General features: G+C 37.6%; 1 protein-coding gene across 3 annotated transcripts in view; it reads right to left on the bottom strand.

Moving 5' to 3' along the window:
• usp24 (ubiquitin specific peptidase 24) overlaps positions 1-13720 on the bottom strand; it is a 94853-nt gene that overhangs the window by 3783 nt on the left and 77350 nt on the right. For all 3 annotated transcript variants that reach the window (XM_048208611.1, XM_048208612.1, XM_048208614.1), the window contains 11 exons: positions 10354-10561; positions 7298-7387; positions 7059-7161; positions 6680-6801; positions 6483-6596; positions 4553-4618; positions 4402-4468; positions 4234-4312; positions 1871-1946; positions 1702-1788; positions 1039-1149 (listed from right to left, as the gene is read on the bottom strand). In XM_048208611.1, coding sequence (XP_048064568.1) covers positions 1039-1149; positions 1702-1788; positions 1871-1946; positions 4234-4312; positions 4402-4468; positions 4553-4618; positions 6483-6596; positions 6680-6801; positions 7059-7161; positions 7298-7387; positions 10354-10561 — 1123 coding nt within the window. The remainder of the gene's footprint in view (positions 1-1038; positions 1150-1701; positions 1789-1870; positions 1947-4233; positions 4313-4401; positions 4469-4552; positions 4619-6482; positions 6597-6679; positions 6802-7058; positions 7162-7297; positions 7388-10353; positions 10562-13720) is intronic.

Here is a 13720-nt window from a genome sequence, read left to right as displayed (position 1 = left end):
GCCACAATTCTCAATATAATATTGAACCGTTCGGTACGACATCCACGGTTCAATACGCGGTTGTGAATTGCGGTTTTTTCGGTTTTACGTTTAAATAATTTATGTGCGTTTTATTTCTCTCCGAATTGACTGTTTGTGTGTGCCTGTAAGTTTACGAGTACTCCTCCCCGCGAGTAAATATTCAATCACTATGCTCTAAAGTTAGGGGGCGCTGAACCTTCATTCCACACTTTAACATGGCGAGCGGCGGTGAAGTGAGGCTACAGTACGAGGAAGCGCCGGCGTCTTTCAAATCCGTGGTGTGGAGACATTTCGGTTTTGACGTGTCACTCGTATTGTTTTGAATGGGAGAAAGTGAAACGCGCAATATGGTGGAATAAGTCTCGCCTTCTAAATAAGAGCCAATCGCTGACTGATAAAGTCATCGCGTCACTGCAGCGGCCGTTAGAAGCACCGGTTTCTATAGAAACAATCAGACGCGCGTCTCCGAAATGAGGCACAAGAGACGCGCATTTAGGTCTGTGCATGCGCATTAGCTTGATCCAGCCTGAATACAGATTTTTTTAGATGATTCCAGCGTTTGGAAAAAAAAAATGAGGCAGTTGTCAGATTTCATTGGTGATTTCAAATATTAAATTTAATCGAAAGCTTGGTAAACAGCTTTGGAGAATTTGTTTGTACAGTTTGTACATGGGCTACCAACAGCTGTGAGATGTCAGTGTTAATTTTAAAATAAAAAAATTATTTTATATTATACAATACACTAGAAACTAGTGGACTTTTCTTTGCTTTTAAGTAAAATAAAGGAGTATTGCAATAAATCGTTTTTATTTTTTCTTCTTAACCTCTTACTGTTCCTATTGCCTAAGCATAGAATAACAAAAAAAAAAAAAACACTTATGTGTCAAGCCATCAGAACCGAACCGAACCGAAAACCGTGGTTAAAAAACCGAGGTATGTATTGAACCGTGGGCTAACTGTATTGTTGCATCCCTAATATTTGATATAATTGATGTTGGACTGTTGAATTAATGAGACCTGTCTGAGGCTTCGGTCTGAGTTCTCATTGGCCGGGCTGCCGTCTGATCCATTGCTGCTGCCGGACTGCTCCTTCTCATTCAGTAAAGCTGTGGCATATGCCAGAGTGTCCTAAACACAAAACCCATCATTCATTGAGCTCCATTCAGAAGGCCAAATGCAGTGATTTTCTCATAAAAAAGCTAGCTAGCTTTTAGCTGTAAGTAAACCATATTTTGTTTTTGGGGTATGTTTTAACCCTCTGGAGTCTGAGGCTGATTTGGGGCCTGGAGAAGTACTAAAATTACTAAAACTGAAATAAAAAATAAATTAATGCTATATAGAAACATAAAAAAAAAAAAAAATTATAAAAGCACAGCACTGCTAAAACTGAAAATATAAAAATAAAACCAATTTAATATATGAATAATACTAAAATAACACGAATCAGTAAAGGGTAAATTTCCCCAATGGAGTCCCGGCATTTCAATCATTTTACATGTGACATCAAAACAGTCAGTGGGCGGTCGGAGCTAACAGAAGAAAAAAAAATTCAGAACAGTTTTTACGTTGTAAATTTGAAATTGCAAGTTTGACATATAAATACACTTATACTGGTTATGTATAATGTAATCCAAGTTCAAGAACGCAGCATAATGATACGTCAGACTGTAAGTGCAGTACCTGTGCTGAGATGGTGCGCTGGAAGGTTTTAGCAGTGGACGTCTCGTTCGATACATTGCTCTGAGGCGTCCAGTAGTGCTCTGACATCTGAAAGAGGAGAGAGGGGGAATTTAAAAAAATGCACAATAAAGAAGTACTAGTGTTTGAGTGCATTTCTGTGGTCTCTTGCCTTCTTCTGAAGCCACTGAACGGCCCAACTCCAATGTCCTGAGAGCTCTTTAAAATAGTCCTTAGCTGGAGAACATCTAACAGAAACACAGAGGCATTAAACATCACTGCTGCCAGAAACAGAATGCATTGTGTGGTCACATGAATAATTGTAACCACAATTATAATACTTATGGTATGCCTTTAGAAAGTATAACACATTGAATCACAAAGAAATCTGCAAATATTAAAATGCATTTTTAATGTACATAATTATTATAATCAGGACTTGACATTAACTTTTTTGCTCCCCAGTCACTGTGGCTAGTGGTTTTCCAAAGTTACTAGCCACTCAGCATTTTCACTGGCCACAATTTTGATATTGATACCATGGAGAAAAACTGCCATATAGATATTTTTAATATTATCTCATAATTCAGCAGCAGGTATATTAGGCTGCTGTCACTTTAAGACCTGATGCACAGATCCATTAAACTGTTACACATGCGATTTCTTTCTCAACTGTTTTTGTTCACTTAAAACATACTGACTGTGTTTACGTGAATACTCACCAAGACCGGCATTTTGACATTATTTTGTGTGTATTTGACTGTTTAAGCACAATAAGCAGCGGAAAAGAACTTAATTTAGTACTGAGAGGCGGCTTTATGTGTGTGCACTTTGGGTGTGAGCACAAAATCTGCGGGAATGAGTAAAATTATGCGCTATATGCACAATCCCACACCAAAATTCAAGCCCTGTAACACCAACAATATTCATCCGGAGCAAATGAAACGAGTGAGTGAGGTGAGGAGGGTTTGTGTGTCGACTCGCTGTACGAGAGATGAGAGAGAGAGAAAGAGCAGCTGGTATCATGTGTCTATTCTGAGGAAAATGAGTATTGGAATATTCAGATATTTCAGTATCGATATGTTTTTTTTGACACCACTACATGGCACTTTGTTTATTATTTCAGATGCCTTTTTAAAAGACTTCAATTGAAAAATGTATAACGGTATATTATATATAAAATTCAATAATAAAATAATATTCGATAATAAAATGTTGAGAATAAATGCATTCGAACAGTGTCATGTTCATTACATACTGATAGAGGACATGACAGAGTTGGATCACTTAGTCAAAAAGCTTAATGTGGCTTAATGCATTAACAGTGATATTAAAAGATCAGATTCTGTACATAACTTATAAATAAACCATACTATGTGCAGATAAACAGATGAGCGCATATGAACGCAACACGTTTAATTACACGTTAAGCATTTTCCTCCATAACACGCCTCATAAAGAAAACCGATAGCGTGGTTTAATGTACAAACTAAGACGGTGGAATTAAAAGATCAAATTCTCTAAACACCTTATTAATAAACCATACTATGTGCAGATAAGCCTAATGACTTCAAGCTATAGGCTGGAAGAGTGTGTATAGACATTTTTCAATAGTCTATAGACCTATTTATTTTTGTGTAGCCTATTTAATATGCCTGTAAGCCTGCTTATGTGGCTAGATATAGATTGTTCTTTTTGTTTCTGTTTGCACATTTACAGTAAAACATATGGATGCCACTTTTTTCATTCTTGAAGCAAACTTTTTGTCTGTATGGTGATTAGATTCAGTGTTTTGCTCTGCCGCCGCGTCTGGTGTGCACATGACGCTTCATCCATAGCGCACAGAGATTTATGCTTGAACGGACAAATACACATAATTAGCTAAAGCTGATAGTATATTTGTTACTAAAAGAAAGCCTAAAATATAGCTTGACTAAGAGATCTAACTCTGTCATGTCCTCTTTTAGTATGCAATGATCATGACACTGATCAAATCTGTGTTTATTCTTGACATTTTATCATCAACTTTTCTCGAAATGTAATTTTTTCTTGAAACATAATGACTTTATTATCAAAATGTAATGAGTTCATTTTCAACATTTTATTTTGACTTTTTTCTCAAGAGTTTAATCTCGCTTAATAATGACTTTAATCTCGAGATGGTTCTATTTTTTATTATTGCTTGGCCCTAATTCTCTTCCGTTAATGTCAAGCCCTGATTATAATGTAGAATATGAAAAATGAATAGTTATTTTGACATTTGCTATAGTTTACATTTACTAGTGTTATTAAATTATTAGTTTATTTAAAGACTAACTTTATGTGAGCATTAGATGATGGCAAAATCATGTAAAAAAAAAAGTAAAAATATAAGAAATGATCATGAACAATTAAATATCCTATATCAATATCCTACAGATACAGATAAATGAAAAATATTGGCTGATACCTGAAATTACACTATTATATCATATATCTCTTCAACACAGCTATGTAAATATCCATATTATGCATCCTTAATTTGAGCCCACTCACTTCTGTGCCAGCGTCACCAGGAACTTCACACACTGATAGCAGCGACTGCTGTCCACGTTGTTGCTCTGATGCATCAAAGCTGTGAATGATTGAGAATCACATGTTAGTACAAATCAGTTTAATCTTACAAATACTCATGCTGATAGATCCAAGTGATATGGCTCTTACCCAGAAGGCCCTTTTCAGTTTCAAATGCATATTTGAGCCTCTGGGACTGCAGAGGGTCCTCTACCATCTGAGAGGTGACAGTAAGAGTGGTGTTACATCATTACTCACTACTCCAAACCAGTAATTATAGCAGCACACAGCCATCACTCACCAGGATCTCTAGCAGCATCTGAAAAACGTTCTTCAGTTCATGAGGTGGAGCCGTTTCCAGATGATTCTAGAACATGAACATATTGTCAGGGATATTTTTATTGAATAAAAATACAGGCAGGGATCAGCTCAATAACATTTTTTTCTGCTGAGATTACTTCAGATTTGTATATTTGTATATGTTATTTTTACTTAACTTTAAACATTTTTTCCCCTAAATAATTTGTATGATAATACATTATTAATGATAAATATTTAAGTACAAACCCGATTCCAAAAAAGTTGGGACACTGTACAAATTGTGAATAAAAAAGGAATGCAATAGTTTACAAATCTCATAAACTTATATTTTATTCACAATAGAATATAGATAACATATCAAATGTTGAAAGTGAGACATTTTGAAATGTCATACCAAATATTGGCTCATTTTGGATTTCATGAGAGCTATACATTCCAAATAAGTTGGGACAGGTAGCAATAAGAGGCTGGAAAAGTTAAATGTACATATAAGGAACAGCTGGAGGACCAATTTGCAACTTATTAGGTCAATTGGCAACATGATTGGGTATAAAAAGAGCCTCTCGGAGTGGCAGTGTCTCTCAGAAGTCAAGATGGGCAGAGGATCACCAATTCCCCCAATGCTGCGGCGAAAAATAGTGGAGCAATATCAGAAAGGAGTTTCTCAGAGAAAAATTGCAAAGAGTTTGAAGTTATCATCATCTACAGTGCATAATATCATCTAAAGATTCAGAGAATCTGGAACAATCTCCGGTCAAGGCCGGAAAACCATACTGGATGCCCGTGATCTTCGGACCCTTAGACGGCACTGCATCACATACAGGAATGCTACTGTAATGGAAATCACAACATGGGCTCAGGAATACTTCCAGAAAACATTGTCGGTGAACACAATCCACCGTGCCATTCGCCGTTGCCGGCTAAAACTCTATAGGTCAAAAAAGAAGCCATATCTAAACATGATCCAGAAGCGCAGGTGTTTTCTCTGGGCCAAGGCTCATTTAAAATGGACTGTGGCAAAGTGGAAAACTGTTCTGTGGTCAGACCAATCAAAGTTTGAAGTTCGTTTTGGAAAATTGGGACGCCATGTCATCCGGACTAAAGAGGACAAGGACAACCCAAGTTGTTATCAGCGCTCAGCTCAGAAGCCTGCATCTCTGATGGTATGGGGTTGCATGAGTGCGTGTGGCATTGGCAGCTTACACATCTGGAAAGGCACCATCAATGCTGAAAGGTATATCCAAGTTCTAGAACAACATATGCTCCCATCCAGACGTCGTCTCTTTCAGGGAAGACCTTGCATTTTCCAACATGACAATGCCAGACCACATACTGCATCAATTACAACATCATGGCTGCGTAGAAGAAGGATCCGGGTACTGAAATGGCCAGCCTGCAGTCCAGATCTTTCACCCATAGAAAACATTTGGCGCATCATAAAGAGGAAGATGCGACAAAGAAGACCTAAGACAGTTGAGCAACTAGAAGCCTGTATTAGACAAGAATGGGACAACATTCCTATTCCTAAACTTGAGCAACTTGTCTCCTCAGTCCCCAGACGTTTGCAGACTGTTATAAAAAGAAGAGGGGATGCCACACAGTGGTAAACATGGCCTTTTCCCAACTTTTTTGAGATGTGTTGATGCCATGAAATTTAAAAAAAACAACAACTAATTTTTCCCTTAAAATTATACTTTTTCTCAGTTTAAACATTGGATATGTCATCTATGTTGTATTCTGAATAAAATATTAAAATTTGAAACTTCCACATCATTGCATTCTGTTTTTATTCACAATTTGTACAGTGTCCCAACTTTTTTGGAATTGGGTTTGTATTAAAAATAAACTATTCATTGATTGCCATCATTATAGTTGAGCCCTGGAAGGTTTAAACTAGTCAGGATACCAACCTTGAGTAAATGCAGGACTCCCAGTGAGAAAGGTTCATTACAGAATGAGCAATATGTGATCATCTCTATGAGAAACGACAATGGGCCGGACAACTCACGCATGGCAAACATCACCTGAAAGACATGTGCCTCAGTCAGTAGTGTGAAATCCAGACAGACAGAGACAGGAGAGAGTGGGAAAAAAGAGAGAGTCTTACCTCCATGAGATACACCTGTCCTTCCGATTTAAAGAGCAGCGTGTTGATGTCTGAATGTAGAGGCAGGAGGGGTGAAGATGGAGCCACCAGTCCAGAGGAAGCGTGCTTGAACACTCCTTGAGCTGAACACACATTTTTGTAAAATTTTTTCAGGATTCTTTGATGAATAGAAAGTCACTTTTGATCAATTTATTGCCTACTTGATTAAAAAAAACATTAATTTAAATCTTATGTATTTTAAAAATTGTTTTTATTTATAAAAAATATATTTAAAAAAAGTGCTAAAATATTTTTTGGTCTTTTGCATTTTTATGTCATCATAACAGTTTGTGTTAATGATAATTTTGGGGTGTGTCCTGAAACCGTTGTGTGTTCTTACCCTCCGTCCTCTGAGACGTGAGGTCTGTGTGCAGCACTATCAAGGCCAGAGTGTTGTGGAGATGCAGGAACTCTCGAGCCTGTGCTGAACTCCAGCGCCGGTGCTAAAACACACAACAAGCAGAATGTCATTAACACAGACATTAAACAACGGAGGTTAACATGAGCACTTAAGCAAACCCCAATATTCACAAGATGCAGAACACCTAATCAGGTGATAAAAGATGGCATCTGCAATACCTGGTTGTTTTGCCGGTTGGCTCCCAGGAGGAAGACAAGCATCCGACGATAAGCTGAATGTTTCAGCAGCAGCTGACACGGCCCACAGCCCTGAAAGAGATCATCAGTGAATAACTTAAATCTGCTCAATCTGTGTGGCTTCAGAAGACTTAAACCCCCCCTGTAGTGAAAATCAAGTTTTTAATGTTGTTTATATGTCTATGTGCAAATTCATCTGTCAACAGTATTGCGGAGTATTTTCTCCTTAAAACTGCATTGAATCAAAGACGGTCTCAAAAACGTGGCTTGAAATCGCTCTTGTTCTCTACATCATATGAAAAATCGGGGTACATTTAGCAATACATGTTATGATGAACTATATGCATTTTTTTCTGGCATATAGGCATATAATATACATTGGGGGAGACACAATCCAACTGTCTCCATTGACTTTGTATTTCGTGAAGCTGCCTCCTTGTCATTTCTGACTTTTAACAAAAAACAGAACAAGCTAAAAAAACTATTTTTTATAAGCTGCCGACACAAAAAACAAGCGTTTAAGGACACAAAAGTGGATACAGTCAATTGAGACAGAGCGACATGTTATATTACACTGAGAGCTACGCCCACTGGAGGGGAACGTAATCAGCGACAGGAAAAATAATATGTGACCCGCTCTGGCGAAATGAGTCGGAAGTCGCAACGTTCTATTTTAAAATATGGGCCGATAATGTGGAAAAACAATGAAAAAAAAAAAAATGTTTTTTTTTTTTAAAGCTAATTTCAAAGAACAGACTTTCAAAAATAATCTCCCAAAGTTTTGTAGTTTCATGGTTTTACTAAATTTGCTGGAAATGAACTTCCCAACTCCTCTCGTCACTTATGAGCATTTCCCGGTATCCCCTGAAACGTCACTATCTCTGCTCTCCAAATATGGTGTTACACGTTGTATAAAACCAATCAAAAAGCTTAGAAATGTAAACACACTGACATAAACGCTGATTTTTATCAATGGGAAGCCCCGTTTCGACTGACAAAATATTAATTAAAATAAATACTTTAAAATAATTTGAGCTTCAGCCTGGTTAAATAGCATTTATATATATATATAAAAATGTCTTTGGTCAAATTAAGCTGTAAAATAAATAGTTTATCCCTTTAAATGCAATGGATTTTGAAAGATATCAACAAAAAACTTTAAAAGCGATTTTCTCAGGTTTTCAATTGGAAAAAGAGGGCAGACGACCATAATTCAAATGGGTATATCTTTAAAACCATTCAAGGTATGACTTCGACTAGGAGGATATCATTTTAAAGCTTATTGTCTTATCTTTCCTTTGATACCAAAATCTCAATTTTGAAATCTGGGTCACTGTGACTCATTTTGCTGGATCAGGTCACATATATAAAACTGACATTTGGATATTTGACTTATCAGTGACAAAATGTTCACTGCACATGTAGGCATACTGATATGGGGTTAGATTCCCGCCTAAAGTATTGCGGTCACGGATCAAAAAATAATAAGTGTGAATCAAAAAATTAAAAACATATAACACAAACTTAAAAAAAAAAAATAATGCAAAATGATCAGAATGGCAAAGAACGTGGTCACGGATCGAAATATAATAAGCGTGAATCGAAAAATTAAAAGCGCATTTTAAAAATAAGCATGAATCAAAACTTTAAACGCATCCAAAATTATATTGCACATATCTTAAACTTGTGTTTATGTGTTCTTAAAAGTTGTTTTCCTTGCTTTTATTACTCTGTACTTTGTGCTCTCTTACATTTTCTGCTCATATTTTACTCTTTTGTATGCTTGTGCCTTTTTTCTCTTTGCTCTTCTTTCCATGTTCCGCTCTTGCGTTTCCAAATGATGCAGTTCTAGTTTAATGTAAATTAGGGAGGGCTTAAGCATCACCAATGGTCCAATAGTTCTAGATTGACAGCTCCTCCTCTAGCCAATCAATCGTGGGAGATGGCATCCCTTCAATGCAACTCATGGCTACTTTAAAGTTTGCATTATATATTTTTACATGCGTTTTTAAATTTTTGATTCACACTTAATTTTTTTGATCCGTGAGCGCTATACTTTAGGCGGGAATTTAACCCCATATACTGATCCCAAAATTTACCCATTCTTACTGCTGATGCTCCACGTCTTATTGCCTGTATCCACTTTTTTCTCCTTAAAGGCTGGCTTTTACGGTCTGGTAGCTTATAAACACTTAGTTATGGGTTTTTTAAGGGGTTTGTTTGCTGTACACCCTGTCACATAGCAGTGTTTAGACATTGTTCTGTTTTTGTTACAAGTCAGAAACAACAAGGAGGCAGCTTCACGCAATACTAAGTCAATGGAGACGGTTGGATTCACTCTTCCACTTCTTTTAAATCAGTTTCTAGTTCAAACATATATGGCTGAATTAAACCAGTATTTCCACTTGCCACTGTGTAGCATTTACTACAGTAAAGTTGAGCAAGTGGATCTCTAAGCTGGTGTGAGTGAGTGGAGGCGGGGGTAGTTTGCATATTCATAGATCTGTGTATACTACATGAAGCAAGGGTGTAGAGTTACATTCAAGCTATTTTAAGGCATGAAGAAATTATTTACACAGGAAAAAAGGTTTAAATATGCCATTTTGGTGATCAAAGATGAGTTTTAAGGGATACAATTATTGACTACAGGGGGACTTTGCGGTGCAGACATGTACGGTTCGCCTGGTGATATTACTCGTAAGGGTGAAAAAGTTCCCCATGCGGATTTTGCTCATGTTCAAGTTGGTCAAATGAATTCCCTGTGCTGACCAACAGAAAGCTGCTTGGTTTGAAAGTGTCTTATTTGTGAGCAGTGCTTCATACACCTCTACACTATTGACAATGGATGCTGTTTTTTTTTTTTTTTTTGTGGATGTGAAATTTTGCTAATGTGACCACACCTTTACAATATTAGTGCACAAGTTGTGTGGGCCACTTTTATGCTTCTTTTCTGAGCTTGATATATATTTTCTTTATGGAAAAGGACAGCATGAACGTTCTTCAAATACACCGTCTGGTGCCCCTAACATTGTTCTTACCCTCTGAGCAAAGTTACTGAAGAGGCTGAAGTACTGAGAACAGTTCTTGCAGTTGTCCGGGACGTCCTTATCCAACAGAGAAAGCAGCATGTCCAAAAGACAGTCCAGCCCAGTGTCATGGAAGTACAAAGCACTCTCCAGGGTCTTCTCCAGGATGGTGGCCACCACGACACGGACCTCCCGAACACTGCATTCCAACAGACAGATCCTACAGAGAGAGAAAGTCATGTCCTTCATCAGATTCAACCATTAACTTGTGAATGTTTTGTGAATGCGACCCTGTTTTCTACATTTTGCATGAATGTGTGGTAGGAGATGCTGGATGTTGGCATATCTGAGCTGGTTGGGAGGTTCTGTGGAAACTCTTTGTGCAGAGCCAGTTCTATTGTTCTTTCCAGGGGGGAAAGTTTTTGTAAAATTATAGCTCCAGGTCTCCATTGATAAGGGAAAAGGTTGCTTGTTTTGCTGGAAGTGTGTCAGAACTTGATCATAAAACAGTACAGAACATTCCCTGGCTTCGGCTGTGATGTGGAGTGATAATCAGGGCAGCCCTAACATCCTAACATACGAACCCACCAATCATGTAACAGGGCTGCGAATCCCCAGATCTCGTTTACATGCTCTACACATTAACATCCCCTGACTGGCCCACCTTCCATAGTGCACATGTGCTATTGATTTTCAGCAAAAACAATTATGACCACACACTTACACAAACACAGGTGTTTTTGGTTTTGGGTGAACTGGGCATTAGCTAAAAACAAAAGTGAGGGAATATCCCTTATGGGACAATTTACAGCTTTCCATGCATTTCTTTTTACTTCTTGTGGTAGAAACCAGTTGTACAAAAGATCATCTAGCAGAAGTTAAATGTACAGTGACCTCAAATCGTATTTCGACAGTTTAAAAGTCTACTGTATTTCTTTAAAATGAATGGCACTTGGTTTGTTATTTTGTTACATATTGCAAATACAGTGGTATGAAAAAGTGCTTGCCCCCTTCCTGATTTTTTATTTTTTTGCATGTTTGTCACACTTTAATGTTTCAGATCAAACAAATTTAAATATGAATCAATGATAACACAAGTAAACACAACATGTTGTTTTTAAATTAAGGTTTTTATTATGAAGGGAAAAGAAAATCCAAACCCCCATGGCCCTGTGTGAAAAAGTGCTTGCCCCCTGCTGTTAAAACATAACTGTGGTTTATCACACCTGAGTTCAGCTTCTCTAGCCACACCCAGGCCTGATTACTGCCACACCTGTTCGCAATCAAGAAATCACTTAAATAGGACCTGCCTGACAAAGTCAAGTAGACCAAAAGATCCTCAAAAGCTACACATCATGTTGAGATTCAAAGAAATGAGAAAGAAAGTAATTGAGATCTATCAGTCTGGAAAAGGTCATAAAACCATTTCTAAAGCTTTGGGACTCCAGTGAACAGTGAGAGCCATTATCCACAAATGGCAAAAACATGGAACAGTGGTGAACCTTCCCAGGAGTGGCCGGCCGACCAAAATTACCCCAAGAGCGCAGCAACGACTCATCCAAGAGGTCATAAAAGACCCCACAACAACATCCAAAGAACTGCAGGCCTTACTTGCCTCAGTTAAGATCAATGTTCATGACTCCACCATAAGAAAGAGACTGGGCAAAAATGGCCTGCTTTGGCAGAGTTGCAAGATGAAAACCGCTGCTGAGCAAAAAAAACAAAAACAAAAAAAAAACAAAACAAAGGCTCGTCTCAGTTTTGCCAGAAAACATCTTGATGATCCCCAAGACTTTTGGGAAAATACTCTGTGGACTGAGGAGACAAAAGTTGAACTTTTTGGAAGGTGTGTGTCCCATTACATCTGGCATAAAAATAACAGAAAAAGAACATCATACGAACAATAAAATATGGTGGTGGTATTGTGATGGTCTGGGGCTGTTTTGCTGCTTCAGGACCTGGAAGACTTGCTGTGATAAATGGAACCATGAATTCTGCTGTCTACCAAAAAATCCTGAAGGACAATGTCCGGCCATCTGTTCGTGACCTCAAGCTGAAACGAACTTGGGTTCCACAGCAGGACAATGATCCAAAACACACCAGCAAGTCCACCTCTGAATGGCTGAAGAAAAATAAAATGAAGACTTTGGAGTGGCCTAGTCAAAGTCCTGACCTCAATCCTATTGAGATGCTGTGGCATGACCTTAAAAAGGTGGTTCATGCTCGAAAACCCTCCAATGTGGCTGAATTACAACAATTCTGCAAAGATGAGTGGGCCAAAATTCCACCACAGCGCTGTAACAGACTCATTGCAAGTTATCGCAAACGCTTGATTGCAGTTGTTGCTGCTAAGGGTGGCCCAACCCGTTATTAGGCACTTTTTCACACAGGGCCATGTGGGTTTGTATTTTGTTTTCCCTTCATAATAAAAACCTTCATTTAAAAACTGCATGTTGTGTTTACTTGTGTTATATTTGATTCATATTTAAATTTGTTTGATGATCTGAAAAATTAAAGTGTGACAAAAATGCAAAAAATGAAAAAATCAGAAGGGGGCAAGCACTTTTTCACACCACTGTATATTCATACATTTTTCATAGGTACACTTTAGCCCCACTAGTGGTTAAAAAACAAAAATGTTCGCATTTTGCAGAAGAACATCGTTTTGGTTGTGCTTTGGCTTTGTGAACCAGAGGAATATGGTTATCTTAATGCTCATAAAACATTCACTACTAGGCTTAAAGGCCCACTGAAGTGCCTTGAAACGAGCAGCATTATTCAATGTGTTGACAATATTTAAACCGGGACACTTTAGATTTAAGAGAGCATTTGATTGGACAGAAAATCTGATTAAAAGCTGAAGTGCAGCGAGATATCATCAAAATCATTGATCCATGTTGGTGGAAGTGAGAGACTGTAAGTTTCGAATGCTTACATCTTTTAAATACAAATTTTGTCATTGTTTTGGAGCACACTAGCTTATAGATAACAGTAAGGCTAACAAATTCATACTAAAAGCCAAAAAAAGAGATAACCAGTTTAGATGGAAAGGATCTCAAGCTGACTAGATGAAGATTTTAATGTATAAAAACCATCCCTGTGTCGCTTTTACAAAATTTCAAATCCCTCAGTTCTTCCATCTCTGAAATGTTGCCAATGTTGATTCTTGTTTTATTTTGAGCTCTGTTGTGTTCTCTTTTTGCCAACAGATTCTCCTCTGTTTAGCGTTTTTTAACACTCTGAGGTCTAAAAACGCGCCGGCGCGTTTTGCAGGTTTTTTTTCACATTGAAAGCAAAACAGACTTAAAATACTCTGTCATTTTTTGTCATAGAGACATAAGTAATACATCAATTGAAACTATAGAATATCTCCTTTTAT

Source organism: Megalobrama amblycephala, linkage group LG11 (assembly GCF_018812025.1).
Source record: "Megalobrama amblycephala isolate DHTTF-2021 linkage group LG11, ASM1881202v1, whole genome shotgun sequence".
Taxonomy (NCBI): domain Eukaryota; kingdom Metazoa; phylum Chordata; class Actinopteri; order Cypriniformes; family Xenocyprididae; genus Megalobrama; species Megalobrama amblycephala.
This window is presented reverse-complemented; position numbering and strand designations above follow the sequence as displayed.